Source organism: Mesoplodon densirostris, chromosome 4, assembly GCF_025265405.1.
Source record: "Mesoplodon densirostris isolate mMesDen1 chromosome 4, mMesDen1 primary haplotype, whole genome shotgun sequence".
Lineage (NCBI taxonomy): Eukaryota > Metazoa > Chordata > Mammalia > Artiodactyla > Ziphiidae > Mesoplodon > Mesoplodon densirostris.
Genome location: NC_082664.1, coordinates 50,148,313 through 50,173,965, shown reverse-complemented (window position 1 = coordinate 50,173,965; position 25,653 = coordinate 50,148,313). Strand labels below are relative to the sequence as shown.

Here is a 25,653-nt window from a genome sequence, read left to right as displayed (position 1 = left end):
ATAAAAATAAGCATTTATTTCAAGTCATTCAAGTATGAGCCCCAGGGGGATATGTTTTGAACAAATATTCTGCAAATTCTTTAAACATTTAAACAATTCTGAACATTTAGAAGAGAAACACACAAAGTAACGATTTTTCTTTTAAAATGTAAAGAAATTTCCACTACTGCTTTTGAGATACAGTAAGTGAAAGAAATAGGTGAATGTCTGAAATCTGAAGGTAACCAGAAAATGTACTCTTTTTTTTTTTTTTTTTTTTTTTTCTTTTTGCGGTATGTGGGCCTCTCACTGTTGTGGCCTCTCCCGTTGCGGAGCACAGGCTCCGGATGCGCAGGCCCAGCGGCCATGGCTCACGGGCCCAGCCGCTCCGCGGCATATGGGATCCTCCCAGACCGGGGCACAAACCCGTATCCCCTGCATCGGCAGGCGGACTCTTAACCACTGCGCCACCAGGGAGGCCCAGAAAATGTACTCTTTAATGAATGTAAAAAATACTTGATTCCGTCTTAAAATAACAACATTTGAGAATGTAAAATATCCAGGAGTTACAATAGCCATTTTCAGAGTCCAAGCCAAAAATACCCACCTCCAAACTACCCTCTTAAACCTAACCAGAATATGCTCAGTTTTTAAATAGCTGTATTTAGATGAACAGCTGCTAAACTCGTTGACCCATGGAGATGACAAAGCAGACACCTGTCTTCTATGGACATAATGTTGGAGGACTCCATGAGGGAACACAGAGCGCAGGCTCTTACCCACGCAACTCCATCCATCTCCCTGGTACCCAGATGCACACTCGCAGGTGTAGTCTACACCTGTCGTCGGATGGCACCGAGCCGTGGCGGCACATGTGTGACTCCCGTCATAGCAAGGATTCACTGGGGTGGGATCTGAGTCCCCTGCATGGGTAGAGAGAAAATAAAAAACAAAAGCACAATCTGGCTGTCATAAAGAGAATGGCACAGAAGGAAGAATATCGGCAAGTCCTTGGAACTGGCTGTGGACCTGTCTGTCTGGGGCCCGCCTGGCGACCTGACTAAATTATTAATATCCAAAGCGAGGGCGGATCGTCTGCGTCGCAGTTTTCGATTCCAGAATGGCTTCCCCTTGCCTACTCTACAGACAACTAACCTTTTCTTGTTTACAGCAGGTTTGTGTCAGGGAATAAAAATATCCAACACATGGCACCCTTTTATTTAAAAGTGCTTTCATTCTATCTTCTCAGGATAATTCTGTGAGGCAGGCTGTCATTCCTTTTATTGGTAGTTTTCACCGATAAGGAAAATAAGCGAGACACATTAGAAAAATTGCCCAAGCTCACAAAGCCAGGAAGTGGTACATCAAGGACTTATACCCCAAATTTCTGCCTCCTAATTGAGCAGTCTCTCACTAAGTGCACTATTCCATGGGTCAAAATTCAATTAATGAGAAAATCTTGCTTTTTTAAAAAAAAAAGATTTATAAGACCAAATAAATAGGAATGGCTTTCACAGTATTTACTCCTTAGGATTAACCTTGCCATGACTCCATCCATCCACTGGGTAGTGATGACTGTTAACATCTGAAATCTTCCCTAAAGACCTTTACTTCTAGATCGAGTGTAACAGAAATGTGTATTAAGCACTTATGTGCCTAGCGCTGTTCTAAACCCATACATATACCATTCCATTAAATACTCATGTCTATAACGTGAGGAAGGTATCGTCATCATCTTCATTTTACCGCAGCACAGAGAGGTCAAGTAACCTGCCCAAGGTCACACAGCCAGAAGAGGTGGATGCATCAAAAAGCTGGGCAGTCTGGCTGCAGAGCCCACCCATGCTTTCCATCATTGTGCTACAACTACCACCAAAGGAACTTCATGAAGTCATCTAATCGAGGCCAAGAGCACAGAGATGGTGGTGCTGGAGACAGCCCCAGTTGCCCAGACTGGATGAATCCATTAACTTTGGACACTTCCATTTACTTCTCCGATTCCTCAGGTGTAAAATGAGAATAAAAATAATGCTTATATCTGCTAGAACTGCTGAAGAAAATAAAGAAAACCCAACTCAATGTATGTGAAAGGAAACCCCGCCACAGGCCAGCGCACACAGCCCCCAGTGACTGCGTTCCTTCTTCCTCATCAGCTGGGCAGAGTTCATTCTCGCTTGAAGTTTTAGCTTCATCTCAGTCCTGAGAATTAATTCTGACCTTAGATTCAAAAGATTGCACGAGCCCCACCCAAACCTCCCGGGCTCTACCTCAAGCCATCCCTGCTCCTAATGGGGCTCCATCTAAGTCATGATAACTAGACTTCTGTCCCCGGGTTTCTGTCTGTCTCGACAGCCAGCTTGGCGCACAAGCCTACCTTGCCCTCTACAGCTGTCTCACTGCCCTAGAAACCAGCAGCTTGGCATCCCTAGACTTTGGCAGGACCACCTCCTCCTGGACTCCCTTTGCTTTCACTCTAGCTCACACACCTCTCCCCACCCCCGACCTCATGTGGGTGGGCCTCACCCACATAATTCTCAGTCTAGATCCAAGTGCTTGCTGCTGTCGCCTGCCTCACAGATGGACTTCCCTCCAGTCCTTAGGACGCCTGGCCACTTCCCCAGTGCTAGCCCACCGCCCACGTTACGACTCTTCCAGTTTCCTCTATGGGTCTGCTGTGAATGGGGATGCCTTGGCCGAGTCCCTGATGGGACGCCTTCACTCTCTGGTAAACTCCCATCATCGCTTTATAAGAAACACCATGTGTGGTCTCGCGGCGGAATATTCTCCTATCATGGATTCCCACATTATGGCCTGAAAATAAGGAGGGCCATGGGTTTACCCTCAGTTCACCTCAGTGACATTGGCTGGAGTAACGGAATCTCTGCAAGAAAACAGGACCAACGGTGGCTCTAGCATGTTTAAACCTGAGGCGCTGAAGTACGCCAGCAGAGGCCTCGCTCCCCAAATCACGCGGACATCCATGGACGTCCCTCATCCCTCCCCTCTGGTTCTCTTGCCAGACGGTCCCGGGAGCACAGCACTGGGGTTGTAGTTGCGGGGTTGACTTGGGTTGACTTGATCGTATTGCCCAACGTACTGAGTCAGTCCCCTGTGTATTGCAGTTGAGAAAGACAGGGTTGCATCCTCACTGAAGGCCCCACGTGAGACAAGAACCTGATTGCCCCCCCATTATTCTCTCTCCATTTTAGGAGAAGGTTTTGTACCAATTCCTGACATACCCAGTCAAAGGAAGAAGTGAGCTTTGAAATGTTTTCGTTTACAAACACTAGTGGCTTAGCCATCATGTTCAGTACTTTCCAGTATCAAAACGTCACCGTGGCACACTCCAGCAGAGATTAGTGAGTATACGTAATGTCAGGAGTTTACCACCCGGTGAGGCATTAAAAGAAAAAACATGCAGCACAGAAGTTGATTGGCAAACTTGGACAGGACACACTAGCGTACCTGAAATTGAGGAGAAAGTGTGCACAGTTACATCACGCTGACTTAAAATAGACTTCACTGACTGCACGGCCACATCATTTGCTGAGCCCAGCGCAAAACGAAAATGTGGGACTCTTTGTTCAAAAATTATTAAGTTTCAAGGTGGTGACAGCACAGCTTTAAGCCAAGTGTCAACCCTCTCTGAGCCTGAGGCCCTGTGCTCAGAATTTGGTTTCCAAACACACTATATTAAAAACCCATTTCTAAAACTATTTGGTTATCCGTTCTCTATGGCTAGTTAGCTTTTCTCCTATTATAGTAAATAAAGAAGAGCTGTATCCTTCTTAAGACATTTTCTATTTCACCCTTACCCTCTTGAACAGCTTGACTCTCTGACAGAGGATCTGGAACTAATTTACCCATTTAATCAAGAGGGAAAGAGTGGTTTTCCTTAAAGGAACAGTCCGTTCAGCTTCAACGCAAAGGAGCCCAAAGCCTCCTCAGCTGGAGAGCTGAGCGGGAGAGCAAAGGCAGGAAGCATTCCTGGATCCTGCCCTGCGAACCCACCAATACCAGCCAAGCCGCATGGGAAGCTCAAACCCTCAGGGAGGGCAGGGGGCTGGCTGGAGGGTTGTGGAGGTTCTGGACACTGCTTCTAGAACCCGGGACGCTGAACCCGGAGCTCCCACGTCAGGTGGGGCAGCTGTGCTGTTTCGCGCACATGCCAGCCAGATAACCGCTCCCTCCAGAAAAAGGCAAAGGCTCTTGAGACGATACTGCCATGCACTGCGAGGGGAAAGAAAAAAAAAGGTTGTGTTTTGTTTTCCTTTTAATAAATTTTCTTGGGCTTCCCTGGTGGCGTAGTGGTTGAGAGTCCGCCTGCCGATGCAGGGGACGCGGGTTCGTGCCCCGGTCCGGGAAGATCCCACATGCCGTGGAGCGGCTGGGCCCGTGAGCCGTGGCCGCTGAGCCTGCGCGTCCGGAGCCTGTGCTCCACAACGGGAGAGGCCACAACAGTGAGAGGCCCACGTACCGAAAAAACTAACTAACTAGATAAATAAATAAATTTTCTTCTTTCTTCCCCATTTTTCTCCTATTCGGGTAGAATGAACAGTATTGCTATTTTCTGTAGGGGTGGATGAGCAGGGTTGAAACCCAAAGGGTAAATCCCCACGTTCCTTCTTTTAAAGTTTGGTGTATATTACGAGGCAGTCCCGGGGTCTGTGGAGTCGACGTGGAGCCGCAGTGCCGTGAGGGGGAAACAGTGGGCTCTGGAGCTGGCGTTGGGTTCAAGTCCCAGCTCAACACTTCTAGCTGTGACCAGGCAGATTACTTCATGTCTACACCGCAGTCTCTGTAAAATGAGTAACAATTCCCTTACTGGGTAGGGCTGTGGTGGGGATTAAATGAGTTAATAGTAGCACTACTACTACTGCTGATTATTATTTGACCTGTGGGTAGAAGGGAAAAATCATGCAATTCTACAGGCAAATTAGCAACTTGGTACCTGCCAGTTTGCTGGCTTTCTGACCCTTTACTACTTCTCCCTTCGGTTATGTCTCTAGGAAAGATACACCCAGAGATCTGTCTTTTCCTTACTTGATTCCAGAGTCTGAATGAGACCTTGAGGGCTGGGAGGCTCTCCTGATAAACTACTCTTCTTACAGATCAGACGCCTACACCCAGCAAAGGGCTGAACTGGACATCAAAGGTGAAGGTCCTTTTCCCCTGGTGTTTCTGTTGAAATCTCTCCTTGAGATCTTTTCCTTCCTTCTGAGGTACGTGTTCCTGTAAAGTCAGCTGACATTTTTATACTATTAATTCACTACCGTATAATTCCTTCTTCAGACACTCAATGGCTGCGCCCCCCAACCCAGTTTCTTAAAACCAAACCAACCAACCACCAACAAGCTCAGGATTCCCGTTTCAAATCACCTCTACATCCTAGGGAGGAGCCCTGTCCTCTTACCTTAATCTCCTGTTATCATACTGCTGAAGTGACCGCTGCACATCGAGCCCAAGGAGGCTTAGGGGGCCCTCAGCTCCAGTGGTGAAGCACAGACTCTCCAGTTACAGACTCACCTCTCTGAGGTATGGATTCTGGGCTCAGCAGTATCAATACGGAACTGAACAAGGGAAACATTCTTTCTCCTCATGTGCCTCTTCTAGGGGAAGACTGCCTACTGGTTTTCAGAAATAAAATGCTCCCTTGATCTGACAAGGTCATTTCACATCTGTAGAGTTCCCTGACTTCCCAGGCTCATCCTCTGGCTTGCCTAGAACATTTTTTTAAAATTAACATACTTAATTTTTTTAAAACAGGTTTACGTTTACCAAAAAATTGAGCAGAAAGTACAGTTTCCATAGCTACCTCCTACCAATTTGCACAGTTTCCCCTGTTATTAATATCGTGTATTAGTGTGGTACATTTGTTATAACTGATAAACCAATATTGATATATTGTTATTAACTAAAATCCATAGTTTACATTGGCATACACTCCTTGTGTGGTCCAGTTCTACAGGTTTTGACAAATGTATAATGCTGTGTATCCACCATTATAGTATCATACAGAATAGCTTCACTGCCCTAAAAATCCCCTGTGCTCCACCTATTCATCCCTCTCTCCCTCCCCCCGAGCCCCTGGCAACCACTGATCTACTTACTGTCTTTACAGTTTTACCTTTTCTAGAAAGTCTAGAATCACACAGTACAAAGCCTTTTCAGACTGGCTTCTTTCACTTAATAATATGCACTTAAAGTTCCTCATGTCCTGTAGTTCCTTGATCTAGAACATTTGTATCCAGATTTTTTTTTTTTTTTTTTTTTGCGGTACGTGGGCCTCTCACTGTGTGGCCTCTCCCGTTGCGGAGCACAGGCTCCGGACGCACAGGCTCAGCGGCCATGGCTCACGGGCCTAGCTGCCCCGCGGCATGTGGGATCTTCCCGGACCAGGGCACGAACCCGTGTCCCCTGCATCGGCAGGTGGACTCTCAACCACTGCGCCACCAGGGAAGCCCATATCCAGATTTTTAATCAAGCTTCACAGGTGAGGCTAATGATGATTGAAGTATAAGAACCACTGCTTTAGAGTTTTGGTTTTTTCCCCACAACTGTTTTTTCAAGTTGAGATATAGTTCACATACCATGTAATTCACCCATCTAAAGTACACATTCCATGCAAATGGAAATGAAAAAAAATGAAAAAACATCAAGTGCGCAATTAGCTTTTAATATATTCATAGAGTTGTGTAACCATCAACCACAATTAATTTTAGAATATTTTAATTTTAATCCCCCCCCCCAAAAGCAACCTTGTACCTTTTAGCAATCAACTCCCTATCCCACTATTATGCCTCCAACCTAGGCAACCACTAATCTACTTTCTGCCTCCATAGATTTGCCTATCTGGATATTTTGCATAAATAGAATCATGTAATATGTTATCCTTCATGACTCATTACCTTCACTTAGCATAATGCTTTCAAAGCTCATCCATATTGTACCATGTAACAGTGCTTCATTCCTTCTTATGTTTTATGTTTATGTCTCCATGGTGTATCCTCTCCACCTAGGTTTTCAAGATGCAGCATCAGCCATTATAGAAGAACTACTACACTTTCATGATCATATGTTAATAATCATACTTTTAATCAGCTCCTTGGTCCTCTATATTATTTTACTCATATTAGCAACTAAACTAACACATACAAGTACAATAGATGCACAAGAAGTAGAAACTGTCTGGACAATCTTACCAGCCATTATCCTAATTCTAATTGCCCTGCCATCATTACAAATGCTTTACATGCTGGACTAAATAACCCTTCCCTTACCGTAAAGACTATAGGACACCAATGATACTGAAGCTATGATATACAGACTATGAAGAATTAAATTTTGACTCCTATATAATTCCAACATCAGACCTAAAAACAGGAGAATTACGACTAGTAGAAGTAGACAATGGAGTAGTTTTACCTACAGAAATAACAATCTGAATACTAACCTCCTCAGAAGACATTTTACACTCATGAGCTGTGCCTTTACTAGGCATAAAAACAGAGGCCATTCCAGGATGCCTAAACCAAACAATTCTCATATCACCACGACCACGTCTATATTACAGACAATGCTCAGAAATTCGTGGATCAAATCACAGCTTTATACCCATTGTCCTTGAACTAGTACCACTAAAATACTTTGAAAAATGATCCTCATCAATATTATAAATTCCTTAAGAAGCTAAATAGCATTCACCTTTTTAAGTTAAAGACTGGGAGTTAAAACTCCCTTTCATGATATGCCACAATTTAACACATCAACATGATTTATTACTATTCTATTAATAATTCTAGTCCACTTTATTATATTCCAACTAAAAATTTCAAAATATACTTATTATTCAAATCCCGAGTTGATGTCTACCAAAATACAAAAACAATCTACCCCTTGAGAAACAAAATGAACGAAAATCTATTTGCCTCTTTCATTGCCCCAACAATAATAGGACTTCCTATTGTTATCTTAATCATTATATTCCCAGGTATTTTATTCCCAACACCTAATCAACTAATTAACTATTGTATAATTTCTATTCAACAATGATTAGTTTAACTCACATTGAAACAAATAGTTATTCACAGTCACAAAGGATAGACCTGAGCGCTAATACTTAACATCACTTATTTATTCGATCAACAAATCTATTAGGACTATTACCACATTCATTTATACCTACTACACAACTCTCAATAATATTAATAGCAATTTATAATATTAGGAATATAATAATAATAATATTAGGAACAGCAGTTTCTCTATGGGCAGGAACTGTAGTTACAGGCTTTCATCACAAAACAAAAGCATGCTTAGCTCACTTTCTACCACAAGGAACACTGGTTCCTCTTATTCCTGTGCTAGCAGTCATCAAAACTATTAGCTTATTCATTCAACCAACAGCTTTAGCCATACTATTAACAGCTAACATCACAGCAGGACCCCTATTGATTCATTTAGTTGGAAGAGTGACTCTAGCATTGCTGAGTATTAGCACCACCACAGCTCTCATTACATTTCCTATCCTTGTCTTACTTACTATCCTCAAATTCACCATTGTAATCATTCTAGTTTATGCATTTACCTTACTAGCAAATCTTTACCTACATGACAATACATAACGTCCCACCAAACTCATGCACATCACATAGTAAATCCCAGTCCCTGACCCCTTACAGGAGCTCTCTCAGCCCTTCTAATAACAGCAGACCTAATTATATGATTTCACTTCAACATTATTATTAGCACTAGGCCTACTAACTAATACCTTATCAATAGATCAGTGATGACATGACATCATCTGAGAAAGCACTTTTCAAGGCCATCATACACCAAGTGTTCAAAAAGGACTTTGATATGGAATAATCCTATTTATTATTTCAGAAGTCCTCTTTTTTTTTTTTTTTTTACCAGTTTCTTTTTGAGCCTTCTACCACTCAAGCCTTGCCCCTACACCTGAACTAGGGGGATGCTGACCACCAATAGGCATCCGTCCTCTAAATCCATTAGAAATACTACTTCTTAATACCTCCGTATTATTAGCCTCTGTGGTATCCACTATCTGACCTCACCACAGCCTCATAGAAGGAAACTGAAAAAACATACTCCAAGGTCTTTTTTTTGTGTGTGTGGTACACAGGCCTCTCACTGTTGTGGCCTCTCCCGTTGCGGAGCACAGGCTCCGGACGCGCAGGCTCAGCGGCCATGGCTCATGGGCCCAGCCGCTCTGCGGCGTGTGGGATCTTCCCGGACCAGGGCACGAACCCGTGTCCCCTGCATCGGCAGGCGGACTCTCAACCACTGCGCCACCAGGGAAGCCCACTCCAAGGTCTTTTTCATCAAAGTTGCCCCAGGCGTTTATTTTACATTTCTACAGGCCTCAGAATATTATGAAACATCCTTTACAATTTCAGATTGGGTATACAGGTCAACTTTCTTCATAGCTACAGGATTCCACAGACTGCGTGTAACTATTAGCTCTTCCCTATCGTCTGCTTCTTACATCAATTAAAATATCACTTCACGGGGCTTCCCTGGTGGCGCAGTGGTTGAGAGTCCGCCTGCCAATGCAGGGGACACGGGTTCGTGCCCTGGTCCGGGAAGATCCCACATGCCGCAGAGCGGCTGGGCCCGTGAGCCATGGTCGCTGAGCCTGCGCGTCCGGAACCTGTGCTCCGCAATGGGAGAGGCCACAACAGTGAGAGGCCCGCGTACCGCAAAAAAAAGAAAAAAAAAAAATCACTTCACATCTAACCACCATTTCGGCTTCAAAGCCACTGCCTGATACTGACATTCTGTAAATGGAGTATGACTATTCCTTTACGTACCCATTTATTGATGAGGATCTTATTATTTTAGTATTAAATAGTACAATTGACTTACAATCAATTGGCTTCAGTAGAATCCGAAAAAGAATAACTCTAATATTGACATTAATTACAAACATAGCACTAGCCTCACTACTTGTATTTATCACATTCTGACTTCCCCAATTAAATATTTACACAGAAGAAACAAATCCTTATGAGTGCGGATTTGACCTTATAGGATCAGCACATCTACCTTTTTCCATAAAATTCTTCCTGGTAGCCATTATATTCCTCCTTTTTGATTTAGAAATTGCTCTTTTACCCCCTACCCTGAGCATCTCAGACAAATAATCTAAAAACAATACTCATTATAGCTTTATTCCTAATTTTATTACTAGCAATAAGTCTAGCCTAATGAATGAACCCAAAAAGGACTAGAATGAACTGAATATGGTAATTAAACTAAATGATTTCAACTCATTAGATTATGATTAAGTTCATAATTACCAAGTGCTTTTAGTGTATATAATTATTATAACATTTACAGTATCTCTTATAGAATTATTAATATGTTGATCTCACCTAGTATCTTCACTATCATGACTTGAAGGCATAATATTATCACTATTCATTATAGCAACGCTAATAGTCCTAAATACACATTTTGCCCTAGCCAGCATAATACCAATTGTTCTGCTAGTATTCTCAGCTTGAGAAACCACACTCGGACTATCTCTACTAGTAATAGTATCAAACACATATGGCACTGATTATGTACAAAATCTTAATCTCCTCCAATGTTAAAAGTTATTAGTCCTACAATTATACTAATACTACTAACATAATTATCAAAGAACAACATAATCTGAATTAATACCACAGTCCATGGCTTATTAGTCTCATAGCCTTTTTCTTCTTAATCAATTTAATGACAATAGCCTCAACTTTTCACTAATTCTTTTCCCCAGCTCATTAGCACCATTATTAATGTTAACAACATGACTCTTACCATAATTAATAGCCAGCCAATTTCACCTACTCAAAGAATCATTAACTCGAAAAAAATTATATATTACCATGCTAATTACATTACAAATATTCCTAATTATAAAATTCACTGCCACAGAATTAATCTTACTTTATATTTTATTTGAAGCAATACGAGTTCCAACACTTATTATCATTGCCCGATGGGGTAAGCAAACAGAATGTCTTAACACAGGACTTTATTTCTTATTTTATACACTAGTAGGATCACTTCCACTCTTAGTAGCACTAATACATATTCAAAATGTCACAGGCTCACTAAATTTTCTAATACTTCGATATCGAACACAAGCAATAGCCAACTCCTGATCCAACATTTTCATATGACTAGCATGTATGATAGTCTTTATAGTAAAAATACTCCTCAACGGCCTTCACCTTTGATTACCTGAAGCACATGTAGAAGCCCCCATTGCAGGATCCATAGTCCTTGCAGCCGTACTACTAAAACTCAGAGGCTATGGTATATTGCGAATTACAACAATACTAAACCCACTAATATATTTCATAAAATACCCTTTTCTCATACTCTCCTTATGAGGAATAATCATAACTAGTTCAATTTGTTTATGCCAAACAGATCTAAGATCACCTATCGCGTATTCTTCCGTCAGTCACGTAGCACTTGTTATTGCAGTCATTCTTATCCAAACACCTTGAAGTTATATTGGAGCCACTGCTCTAATAATTGCCCACTGCCTCACATCATCCATATTATTCTGCCTAGCAAATTCAAATTACAAACGAATTTACAGCAGAACAATAATTGTAGCCCGAGGTCTACAAACATTCCTCCCAATACCAACATGATGACTACTAGCAAGCCTAACAAACCTAGCTCTATCCCCTAACTATCAATCTAATTGGAGGACTCTTTGTAGTAGTAACATTCTTTTCATGATCAAATATCACCATTATCCTCATAGGAATTAACATAGTAATTACCACCTTATACTCACTATACATTTTTTTGGGGGGTGGGTACGCGGGCCTCTCACTGTTGTGGCCTCTCCCATCGCGGAGCACAGGCTCCGGACGTGCAGGCTCAGCGGCCATGGCTCACGGGCCCAGCCGCTCCGCGGCATGCGGGATCCTCCCGGACCGGGGCACAAACCCACGTCCCCTGCACCGGCAGGCAGACTCCCAACCACTGCGCCACCAGGGAAGCCCTCACTATACATATTAATCGTAACACAATGAGGCAAATATACCCACCATCATTCACATGAGAAAATGTCCTCATAACCCCTTCACATTTTACATCTCTTACTCCTATCATTAAACCCCAAAATCATTTTAGGGCCCTTGTACTGTAAATATAGCTTCAAAAAAACACTAGATTGTGAACCTAGTAACAGAAGACTAAATATTTTTATTTACTGAAAAAGTATGCAAGAATTGCTAATTCATGCTTCCATATCTAACATTATGACTTTTTCAAACTTTTAAAGGATAGCTATCCATTGGTCTTAGGAACCAAAAAATTGGTGCAACTCCAAATAAAAGTAATAAACTTATTTACCTCTTTCACACTAGTTACACTATTTATACTAACGATACCAATTATAATAACAAACACCAATATCTACAAAAGTAACACATATCCATCCTTTGTAAAAAAACCCACTATCTCATATGCTTTTATCACCAGCTTAATTCCAACAATAATATTCATTCATACAGGTCAAGAGATAATTATCTTAAACTGACATTGAATTACTATCCAAACCCTTAAATTATCACTTAGCTTCAAAACAGACTATTTCTCAATATTTGTGCCAGTAGCATTATTTGTCACATGATCTATTATAGAATTTTCAATGTGATACATGCACTCCGATCCTAACATTAATCAATTCTTTAAATACTCCTTTTTCTTATCACAGTACTAATTCTTATCACTGTTAACAATCTTTTACAACTTTTCATTGGATGAGGAGTCAGAATTATATCTTTTCTACTTATCAGGTGATGATATGGACAAGTAGATGCAAATAAAGCCGCTCTCCAAGCAATTTTATATAATCGCATTGGAGACATTGGACTTATTATATCAACAGCATGATTTCTATTTAATTTAAACTCATGAGACATACAACAAATCTTTATACTTAACCAAAATCACTCAAACCTACCTCTAATAGGACTTGTGTTGGCTGCAGCTGGAAAATTCACCCAATTTGGCCTCCAGCCATTCCCTCAGCAATAGAAGGCCCTCCTCCCGTTTCAGCTCTATTCACTCAAGCACAAGAGTTATAGCAGGTATTTTCCTACTTATCTGCTTTTACCCTTTAACAGAGAATAAATTTACCCAAACAATAACATTATGTCTGGATAAACATAACTACATTATTTACAGCAATATGTGCTCTCACCCAAAATGACATCAAAAAAATCGTTGCCTTCTCTACTTCAAGCCAATTAGGCCTTATAATAGTAACAATTGGTAATAACCAACCTTATCTAGCATTTCTCCATGTTTGCACACATGCCTTTTTCAAGGCCATCCTGTTTATATGCTCTGGCTCCATTATTCATAGCCTACATGATGAACAAGACATTCGAAAGATAGGAGGTTTATTTAAAGCAATACCTTTTACCACAGCGGCCCTCATTATTGGAAGTCTCTCACTGAGAGGAATACCGTTCCTCACAGGTTTCTACTCTAAAGAACTAATTATCGACACTGCTAACACATTGTATACCAACGCCTGAGCCCAGCAATAACTCTCGTCACCACATCCCTTACAGCTGTCTATGGCACTCGCATTATTTTCTTCGCACCATTAGGACAACCTCGCTTTTCTACTTTAATGAAAATAACCCACTGCTAATCAATTCTGTTAAATATTTATTAGCTGTAAGTATCTTTGCTGGATTCATTACCTCCAGCAAAATTCCCCCAATGACAATCCCACAAATAACAATACCTGATTACTTGAAACTAACTGCCTTTGCTGTGACCATCCTAGGTTTTGTTCTGGCATTTGAAATCAACCTCACTACACAAAACTTAAAATTTAAATATCCCTCAAATTTCTGCAAATTTTCCAACCTCTTAGGTATTTGCCCATTATTATACACCGCTTCCCACCATACTTAAATTTATCAACAAGTCAAAAGTCAGCATGTCTCCTAGATTTAATCTGACTAGAAAGTATCTTACCAAAAACTACTTTCCCTTATTCAAATAAAATTTTCTATACTAGTGTCAGACCAAAAAGGCCTAATCAAACTATATTTTCTTTCATTCCTCATTACCCTTGCCCTAAGCATAATTTTATCTAATTACCATGAGTAACCTCTATAATAACCACAACACCAATAAGTAATGATCAACCAATAACAATTACCAATTAAGAACCATAGCTATACAACACTGCAATTCCTATAGGCTCTTCACAAAAAAACCAGAATCACCTGTATAATAAATTACCCAGTCCCCTAGTCCATTAAATTTAAATACAATCTCCACTTCCTCATCCTTTAAAACAAAGAATACTATCGAAAATTCTATCATCAACCCTGAAAGAAATATACCTAGAACAGTCTTATTAGAGACTCAAACTTCAGGATACTTCTCAGTAGCCATAGCTGTCATATAACCAAATACTACTAATATTCCCCCTAAATAAATAAAAAATACTATTAAACCCCCAAGTGAACCACCAAAATTCAACACAATCCCACAACCAACACCACCACCTACAATCAATTCAAGTCCACCATAAATAGGTGAAGGTTTTGAAGAAAAGCCCACAAAACTAATTACAAAAATAGTACTTAAAATAAATACAATGTATATTATCATTATTCTTACATGGAATCTAACCATGGCCAATGAAATGAAAAATCATCATTTTAATTCAACTATAAGAACACTAATGACCAACATCTGAAAATCACACCCATTAATAAAAATGATTAACAATGCAATTATTGACCTCCCAGCTCCATCAAACATTTCATCATGTTGAAATTTTGGTTCCCTTCTGGGCATTTGTTTAGTTCTACAAATCTTGACAGGTTTATTCCTAGCAATACATTATACATCAGACACAATAACTACTTTCTCGTAAGTAACACATGTCTGCCGAGATGTAAACTATGGATGAATTATCCAATATCTACATGCAAATGGAGCCGCCATATTAGTTATTTATTTATTCATGTAGGACAAGGCTTATATTATGGATCCTATACCTTTTTAGAAACATGAAACATTGGAATCATTATTTATAGTCATAGCTACAGCATTCATAGGCTATGTCTTACCCTGAGGACAAAGATCATTCTGAGGGGCAACAGTTATTACTAATCTCCTTTCAGCAATTCCATATATTGGCACAAGCCCTATCGAATGAATCTGAGGTGGATTTTCAGTAGATAAAGCAACTCTTACACGATTCTTCGCCTTCCATTTTATTCTCCCATTTATCATTGCAGCACTAGCAGCTGTCCACTTACTATTCCTTCACAAAACAGGATCTAATAGCCCCGCTGGAACCTCAACTGATATAGACAAAATCCCATTTCACCCCTACTGTACAATCAAAGATATCCTAGATGTCTTACTGCTAATTCTAATACTAATAATATTAGTGCTATTTTCACCCGACTTACTAGGAACCCAGACAACTACACCCCAGCAAACCTTCTCAACACACCACCTCATATCAAGCCAGAGTGATAATTTTCTATTTGCATATGCAATTCTACGATCAATTCCTAATAAATTAGGAGGAGTAATGGCCTTAATCTTTTCAATCTTAATTCTAGCATTTATCCCAATGCTTCACACATCCAAACAATGAAGCATAACATTTCGACCTCTCAGTCAATGCGTATTTTGAGTACTAGCAGCAGACCTATTAACACTAATGTGAATTGGAGGACAACCCATAGAGCACCCCTTCATTATTATCTGACAACTAGCATCTATTCTATATTTCTTTTTTTTTTTTTTTTTAAAGAAGTTAATTATCTTTTTTTTTTTTTTTTGCTGTACGCTGGCCTCTCACTGTTGTGGCCTTCCCGTTGCGGAGCACAGGCTCCGGACGCGCAGGCCCAGCGGCCATGGCTCACAGGCCCAGCCGCTCCGCGGCATATGGGACCCTCCCGGACCGGGGCACGAACCGGCGTCCCCTGCATTGGCAGGCGGACTCTCAACCACTGCGCCACCAGGGAAGCCCTATATTTCTTTTAAATTCTAGTACTAATGCCAATAACTAGCATCATTGAAAATAATTTCCTAAAATGAAGAGTCTTTGTAGTATCAATATATCTATTACCCTGGTCTCGTAAACCAGAAAAGGAGAATAACACATCTCCCTAAGACTCAAGGTAGAAGCTCCAGCTCCACCATCAGCACCCAAAGCTGAAATTCTATTTAAACTATTCCCTGAAGATTTGTTATGGGACATTTACAAGATTACTAAGTACAATCTTAGTATTAAAATAACCTCTTTTTACCATAAATTACCATGTACTTCATGCATAATGTGTATTACATTAATAAGTACATATACATCATACATGCTGTGTATAATCGTACATTATTACCCCATGCTTATAAGCATGTACATTACAAAGTACATATTATTGATTGTACACAGTACATTAAGTCAAACCAATTCTAGTCAACATACATATCATATCCACTAGATCACAAGCTCAATCAGCAAGCTGTGTGAAACTATCAACCCCACTTAGCAGGTGTCCCTCTTCTTGCTCTGGGCCCATAACTTGTGAGGGTTTCTATTAATGAACTTTATCAGACATCTGGTTCTTACTTCAGGACCATCTCACCTATAAAATTACCCATTCTTTCCTCTTAAATAAGACATCTCGATGGACTAATGACTAATCAGCCCATGCTCACACATAACTGTGGTTTTATGCATTTGGTATTTTTAAATTTTTATAGGGATGCTGGGACTCAGCTATGGCCATGTGAGGTCTTAACATAGTCAAATAAACTGTAGCTGGACTTTAATTGAATATTATTTACCAACATCATCAACCATAAGGTGTTATTCAGTCAATGGCTACAGGACATATGGAAATTACACACACATACATTACATACACATACACATTGAACAGGTAAATAACCTGTTTAACAAGCCCTCCTTTCGCCCCACTAAATCCCACATTCTATATGCCTATAATGCCCTGCCAAACCCCCCAAACAAGGCAAAAACATATGAATACATAGAATTTAGTTAATCTATCCAACAAACATAAACAATGCTCAAAATAGGATATACCTAGAAAATAAACCCTAATCGCACCAATGAATTACTTAGATATTTACCATTTATATAGACAGGCATCTCCCTAGATCTATGGATCATTTTTATCAAAATTTTAATACTAAATCTAGCATAAATCATACAAAACAACTATATACATGTTACTTCACAATATAAACACAACTTGTTAATGTAGCTTAAAACCTAAAGCAAGACCCTGAAAGTGCCTAGATGAGTTTATGGAGTTGATAAACACAGAGGTTTGGTCCCAGGCTTTCCATTAGTTGTTAATCAAATTACACATGCAAGCATCGGAGCCCCAGTGAGAATGCCCTCTAAATCATCCAAAGGACCTGGCATCAAGTACACTAATGCTAGTAGCTCATAACACCTTGCTTAACCACACATCCACAGGAAACAGCAGTGATTAAAACTAAGCCATAAACAAAAGTTCAACTAAGTTATATTAACTAGGGTTGGTAAATTTTGAGCCAGCCACCACGATCAAACGATTAACCCAAATTAATAGAAATTCAGTGGAAAGCGTGTTAAAGAGTAACATAAAGTTAAATTTTAATTAAGCTGTAAAAAGCCATGGCTAAAATAAAAATAGACTACGAAAGTGACTTTAGTATTTCCTAATTACACAACAGCTAAGACCCAAACTGGGATTAGACACCCCACTATGCTTAGTCCTAAACCCAAATAATTATTATAACAAAATTATTCGCCAGAGTACTACCAGCAGCAGCTTAAAACTCAAAGGTCTTGGCAGTGCTTCACACCCTTCTACAGGAGCCTGTTCTATAATCGATAAACCCTGATAAACCTCACCAACCCTGGCTAATTCAGTCTATATGCTGTCTTCAGCAAGCCCTAAAAAAGGAATAAAAGTAAGCATAATTATACATAAAAACATTAGGTCAAGGTGTAACCTATGGAGTGGGAAGAAACGGGCTACATTTTCTATCTCAAGAACGTATTTCTCACTACACACAGGTTTTTATGAAAACTAAAAACCAAAGGAGGATTTAGTAGCAAATTAAGAATAGAGTGCTTAACTGAATAAGGCCATGAAGTAAGCACACACTGCCCATCACCTTCCTCAAGTATTACAATAGCTTCCTACAATCTATTACTAAACACTAATTATATGAGAGGAGACAAGTCGTAACAAGGTAAGCACACTGGAAAGTGTGCTTGGATAAATCAAAGCATAGCTTACATAAAAGCACCTAGTTTACCCCTAGGAGATTTCATAGTTTATGAACACTTTGAACTAAATCTAGCCAACCCCCCACAAGTTTTACTAATATAAGCAAATTAAGTAAAACATTTACTCAACATTTAAAGTATAGGGGATAGAATTTAAAATATCCTCTGGCACTACAGAGAACCTGCCATAAGGGAATGATGAAACATTAAAAGTAACAAAAAGCAGTTAACCCCTTGTACATTTTGCATAATGATTTAACTAGTAAACATTTAACAAAGAGAACTTAAACATCCTGAAACCAGATGAGCTACTTATGAACAGTTTATTAGAACAAACTCATCTATGTAGCAAAATAAGTAGATTTATTATAAGAAGATTTATAAGAAGATTTATAAGTAGAGTTGACAAGCCTAACGTGCCTGGTGATAGCTGGTTGTCCAGGAAAAGAATCTTAGTTCGACTTTAAAAATTACCAAAAAAATTATAAATTTTAATGTATTTTTAAATGTTAATCTTAAAAGGTACAGCTTTTTAGAAATGATACAACCTTATCTAGAGAGTAAAAACAATACCATAGTTGGCTTAAAAGCAGCCACCAATTAATAAAGAGTTCAAGTCCAACAATAACTTTATCTTAATACCAATAATAAGCAAATCAACTCCTAGCTTTATACTGGACTAATCTATTGACCAATAGAGGCAATAATGTTAACAATAATGAGTAACAAGAAATATTTCTCCTTGCATAAGCTTACATCAGTAACTAATACTATACTGATAATTAACAGCAAATGAGCACAATGCAACATTAAATTATTTATTTAGCAAGCTGTTAATCCAACACAGGCATGCACTCGTGAAAAGATTTTAAAAAGTAAAAGGAACTCGGCAAACATAAACCCTGCCTGTTTACCAAAAACATCACCTCTTGCATAACTAGCAGTAGAGGCACTGCTGGCCCAGTGACAACTGTTAAACGGCCATGGTATCCTGGCCATGCAAAGGTAGCATAATCATTTGTTCTCTAAATAAGGACTCGTATGAATGGCCTCATGAGGGTTTTACTGTCTCTTACTTTCAATCAGTGAAACTGACCTTCCCATGAGGAGGCGGGAATAATAAAATAAGACGAGAAGACCCTATGCAGCTTTAGTTAACCCCCCAAAAAACTAAACCACTGAGGGATAACACATTTTTATATGGGTTGACAATTTTGGTTGGAGTGAGCTCAGAGAACAAAAAAGGCTCTGAATAATTGAAGTCTAGACTTACTAGTCAAAACATATGATCATTTCTTGATCCAAAAATTTATCAGTGGAACAAGTTAGCCTAGGGGTAACAGCTCAATCGTCTTCTAGAGTTCATATCAACAATAGGGTTTACGATCTCAATGTTGGATCCAGACACCCCAATGGTGTAACCTCTATTAAAGGTTCATTTGTTCAATGATTAAAGTCCTACGTGATCTAAGTTCAGACCGGAGTAATACAGGTCAGTTCCTATCTATTATATATTTCCCTCAGTTCAAAAGGACAAGAGAAATCAGGCTCACTTTTAAAAAGCACCTGATAAACCAGTTAATGATATAATCTTTTTTTTTTTTTTTTTTTTTTTTTTTTGCTGTACGCGGGCCTCTCACTGTTGTGGCCTCTCCCGTTGCGGAGCACAGGCTCCGGACGCACAGGCTCAGCGGCCATGGCTCACGGGCCCAGCCGCTCCGCGGCATATGGGATCCTCCCAGACCGGGGCACGAACCCGTATCCCCTGCATCGGCAGGCGGACTCTCAACCACTGCGCCACCAGGGAGGCCCCAATGATATAATCTTAATTTAATTAATATGTACAAAATATTACCCAAGAACAGGGTTTGTTAAGGTGGCAGAGCCCACTAATTGCGTAAAACTTAAACCTTTGTAACTGGAGGTTCAAATCCTCTCCCTAACAAAATGTTTATAATTAACATCTTAATACTCATTATCCCCATTCTCCTAGCCATTGCATTCCTCACATTAATTGAATGAAAAATCCCAGGTTATATGCAACTTTGAAAAGGACCAAATATCGTTGGACCATATGGCCTATTACAACCTATTGCTGACACAAATTATTCATTAAAGCACCATTACGACCAGCTACATCCTCCATTTCCATATTTATTATTGCACCAATCCTAGCCCTAACCCTAGCCCTAATCATATCAATTCCTCTACCTATACCTTATCCCCTAATTAGTATAAATCTAAGGGTGTTATTTATAATAGCTATGTCAAGCCTCGCCGTATATTCCACCTTCTGATCCAGATGGGCCTCCAACTCAAAATATGTATTAATTGCAGCCCCACGAGCAGTAGCACAAACAATTTCATATGAAGTAATACTAGCAATTATTCTTCTATCAGCCCTTTAAGTAAATTGAACTTTTACTTTCTCAACCCTCATCACAAGAACATTTATGAATAATCTTCCCATCATGACCCCTAGCTGTGATTTATTTCCTCTCTAGCAGAAACTAACCGAGCCCCCTTTGACCTAACAAGAGAAGGAGAATCTGAACTCATATCGGGATTCAACGTAGAATATGCAGCAGACCCATTCATTATATTTTTCTTAGAATATGCCATTATAATAAATATTTTCACAACAATCCTCTTTCTAGGAGCATTCCACAACCCCCCCATACTAGAACTATATACAACCAACTTTATTATAAAAACACTATTATTAACAATTTCTTCCCTATGATTTTGAGCATCGTACCCTCGAGGTAAACTTAGCCAAGGAGGTGAAAGACCCATACTCTGAAAAGTATAAGACCTTTATGAAGAAAATTGAAGATGATACAAAGAAATGGAAAGATATGCATGTTCATGGACTGGAAGAATTAATATTGTTAAAATGTCCATAGTAGCAAAAACAAACTACAAATTTAATACAATCCCTATCAAAATACCCAGGACATTTTTTTTCACAGGAATGAAAACAGATAATCTGAATTAGAACAAATAATCTGAAAATTTATATGGAACCACAGAAGACCCCAAATAGCCACAGCAATCTTGAGAAGAAAGAAGAAAGCTGGAAGTATCATGTGCCAGGACCTCAGACTATACTACAAAACTACAGTAATCAAAACAGTATGGTACTCTTATAAAAACATACCAATAAATCAATGGAACAGAATAGAGATCCCAGAAATAAACCTACACATTTATAAAGAGCTATAAAACTCAATATCAAAAACTAACCCAATTAAAAATTGGACAGAAGACCTGAATAGACATTTTTCCAAAATAGACATACAGATGGCCAACAGGCACGTGAAAAGATGCTAACATATCCAACATATATATCCAACATATATAAATAGCTCATACAATTCAACATAAAAAAACCCCCAAACAACTCATTGCAAAATAGGCAGAAGAACTGAATAGAAATTTTTCCAAAGAGGAAATGCAGATGGCCAATAGGTACATGAAAAGATGCTCAACATCGCTAATCATCAGGGAAATGCAAATCAAAACCACAATGATAGCAGCCCTATTTACAATAGCCCGGAGATGGAAACAACCTAAGTGTCCATTATCGGATGAATGGATAAAGAAGATGTGGCACATATATACAATGGAATATTACTCAGCCATAAAAAGAAACGAAATTGAGCTATTTGTAATGAGGTGGATGGACCTAGAGTCTGTCATACAGAGTGAAGTAAGTCAGAAAGAGAAAGACAAATACTGTATGCTGACACATATATATGGAATTTAAGAAAAAAATGTCATCAAGAACATAGGGGTAAGACAGGAATAAAGACACAGACCTACTAGAGAATGGACTTGAGGATATGGGGAGGGGGAAGCGTAAGCTGTGACAAAGCGAAAGAGCAGCATGGACATATATACACTACCAAACGTAAGGTAGATAGCTAGTGGGAAGCAGCCACATAGCACAGGGAGATCAGCTCGGTGCTTTGTGACCACCTGGAGGGGTGGGATAGGGAGGGTGGGAGGGAGATCCAAAAGGGAGGGGATATGGGAACATATGTATATGTATAACTGATTAAATTTGTTATAAAGCAGAAAAAAAATATTAAAAAAAAACCACAATGAGATAGCTATTCTGACAGATGTGAGGTGCTGTCATCAAAAAGAACACAAATAAATGTGTTGGCAAGGATGTGGAGAAAAGGGAACCCTTGTACACTGTTGGTGGGAATGTAAATCTGTGCAGCCACTGTGGAAAACAGTTTGGAGGTTCCTCAAAAAACTAAAAATAGAACTACCATATGATCCAGCAGTTCCATTCCTGGGTATGTATCTGAAAATGAAAAAAAATTCGAGAAGATACATGCACCCCAATGTTAATAGCACAATTATTTACAATGGCTAAGACATGTAAGAGAACCCAAGTGCCAATCAACAGATGAATGGATAAAGAACACTTGGTATACACACACACACACACACACACACACACACAGGAATACTATTTGGCCATGAAAAATTCCATTTGCAACAACATGATGGACTAGGAGGGTTTTATGCTTAGTAAGATAAGTCAGACAGGGAAAGACAAATACGGTATACTGTAACTTATATGTGGACTCCAAAAAACAAACATGAATGAAATGAATATAACAAAACAAATAGACAGATATGGAGAACAAATTAGTGGTTACCAGTGGGAAGAGGGACGGAGGGAGGGACAAGATAGGGTAGGGGATTAAGAGGTACAAACTACTATATATAAAATAACCTACAAGGATATACCATACAGCACAGGGAATATAGCCAATAGTTTATAATAACTTTAAATGGAGTAGGATTTATAAAAATATTGAATCACTATGTTATACAGCTGAAACTTATATAATGTAAATCAACTATACTTCAATTAAAAAATGAAATTGCATATGTAGATGTTGCATGTGCAAACCTGAAAGCGTTTTGCCTAATTGTAAAGCATTATAAAATATTGAAGTATTGTTAAATCTATTTCTAGACAAATAAGAATTGCAGTAAAATTGAATACTACTCATTAGAAAAAGAATGAAGATGGACCTCTACTTCACACCATATACAAAAATTAACTGAAAATGGGTCAAAGGCCTTAATGTACTTAAATTAAAATTTTAGAATAAACTTAGGGGTGAACTTTTGTGACCCTGAATTAGGCAATGGTTTCTTCGATATTATGCTAAAAGTACAAGCAACAAAAGAAAAAAATAGATAAATGGGGTGTCATCAAAATTAAAAACTTTTGGGAATTCCCTGGTGGTCCAGTTGTTAGGATTCAGTGCTGCTGTGGCCCAGGTTCAGTCCCTGGTTGGGGAACTAAGATCCTGCAAGCCAAGCAGCATGGCCAAAAAAAAAAATTAAAAACTTTTGTGCTTCAGAGGGCATTATCAACAAAGTGAAATACAACCTACAGAATGGGAGAAAATATTTGCAGATCATATATTTAATAAGAGACTTGTATCTAGAATAGATGAAGAACTTTTACAACTCAATGAGACAAATAATCTAATTAAAAGATAGGCAAAAAAATTGGATAGGTATTTCTCTAAAGAAGACATCCAATGAGCCCACGAAAAAATGTTCAACATCATTAATCATCAGGAAAATGCAAAAATCAAAACCATAATGAAATACTACTTTATATGCATGTGGGTGGCTGTAGTCAAAAAATGGATAATAGCACATGTTGATGGGCATGTGGATAAACTGAAACCCTCACATGTTGCTGGTATGTGTGTAAAATGGTGTAACTGTGGAAAACAGCAGTTTCTCAAAAAAGTTAAACACGAAGTTACTGTTTGACTGAGTAATTCTACTCCTAGTTATATACCAAGAGAAAGAAAAGCTTATGAAAACTTCATAATAGCCAAAAGGTGGAAACAACCCAAATGCCCGTCAATTAATGAATAGATTTTTAGAATGTCATAACTCTCCAATTATAATAGATAGTATGGATAAAGATAGTATTAAATTTAGGTTAATGGATGGTGAAAACTAGGCTCACAGCACCCTGCACTTATCACAATCATAACAAATACTTATACATCAATCTCCCCCCTAACTTGGCCACACCTCGTTCATCACAGGTGTATCCCCAACACAGACAACACACACAATTGGGTGTTGCAGCAAACCAGCCTCATGTATATGCTCTATTCCTGATCTTGGCAGGAACACTACTCTAAAAGTTCCATTTCTACCTCTCAAGGACAGGACCCTGCTTTATTCATCCTTACACCCAGCACCTAACAGAGCCTGGCACTCAGTTACCCTTAGTAACCTATGTGAATCTTTCTGAGGCCACTCAAAAGGCATGAAAGAAAGAAGGTTGGATGGAATTTTTGCCCAGCAATAAAAAGGGAAACCATACCTTCAACAGGGCCAATTTGATTGGTCACAGCGAATCTGAGCACTTTTTCTTCATCCGTGTACAAGGCAAAGACCCGGTCCACATTCAGCTGCTGGGTGGTGGGGATGGTCCAGTGTCTGGGGCCATGTCTGCATGCCTGGTAAGTGATGTTCTGGTGGATGCGGTAGGACCGTGTTTGGTTGATGGCACCCAACGTGAGAGAGTAGGCTCTGGAACTTGTGGAGGTCACAGCTGCAATAGACATTATTCAGTCAAATGAGGAAATGTACAAATATTAAATACAGAGGTTTTTTTATGTGAGGTGAGTTTCTCTGCAGTTTTTCATGTAGTTGCTGGAGCATGTCCCCTTGGGAAGTTTGAGTTTATATGGGAAACCTGCAAGGCAGTCCCAAGAACCCACGTAGATGTAAAACCAAAGCACTGAGAGGGAAGAGGTATAATCACTGCTGTCAATATTCTCAAAGAATAAACTTTACTATATGCCAGCCACACCCAGCACTCTATAAGCAGTGCCTCATTTATTCCTCACAACAGCCAGTGAGGTGGGCCCTGCCATCTTGTGTGGAGAGTCTCACAGAGGTTAGAGAGTTAATTAAGTAGTCTAAGAAGCAAAACTGGGGGCTTCCCTGGTGGCGCAGTGGTTGAGAGTCCGCCTGCTGATGCAGGGGACACGGGTTCATGTCCTGGTCCGGGAAGATCCCACATGCCGCACATGGCTGCTGAGCCTGCACGTCCGGAGCCTGTGCTCCGCAACGGGAGAGGCCACAACAGTGAGAGGCCCACGTACCGCAAAAAACTAAAATAAGAAGCAAAGCTGGTATGCAGAGCCGGAACTGGAACTCAAGTTGGCCTGACTCTACCCCACTCCTCCCAAGTTTTCAACCAATCCATCCATCAGTGCACAGAAGACTTCCAACACCTTGCACTTAAGTCTGGAGGCTTCTGGGGAAAGGGGCGG

At 39.6% G+C, this 25,653-nt stretch overlaps 1 protein-coding gene and 1 pseudogene across 4 annotated transcripts in view; one reads left to right on the top strand and one right to left on the bottom strand.

Annotated features, from left to right (window-relative positions):
• Positions 1 to 25,653, bottom strand: part of NID2 (nidogen 2) — a 78,305-nt gene that overhangs the window by 21,101 nt on the left and 31,551 nt on the right. For 2 of the 4 annotated variants that reach the window (XM_060096212.1, XM_060096213.1), the window contains exons 8-9: positions 24,696 to 24,926; positions 759 to 902 (exon numbers count right to left, since the gene is read on the bottom strand). In XM_060096212.1, coding sequence (XP_059952195.1) covers positions 759 to 902; positions 24,696 to 24,926 — 375 coding nt within the window. The remainder of the gene's footprint in view (positions 1 to 758; positions 903 to 24,695; positions 24,927 to 25,653) is intronic. The other 2 variants (XM_060096214.1, XM_060096215.1) reach the window with 1 other exon arrangement.
• LOC132488256 (ATP synthase subunit a-like) lies at positions 7,888 to 8,603 on the top strand (annotated as a pseudogene).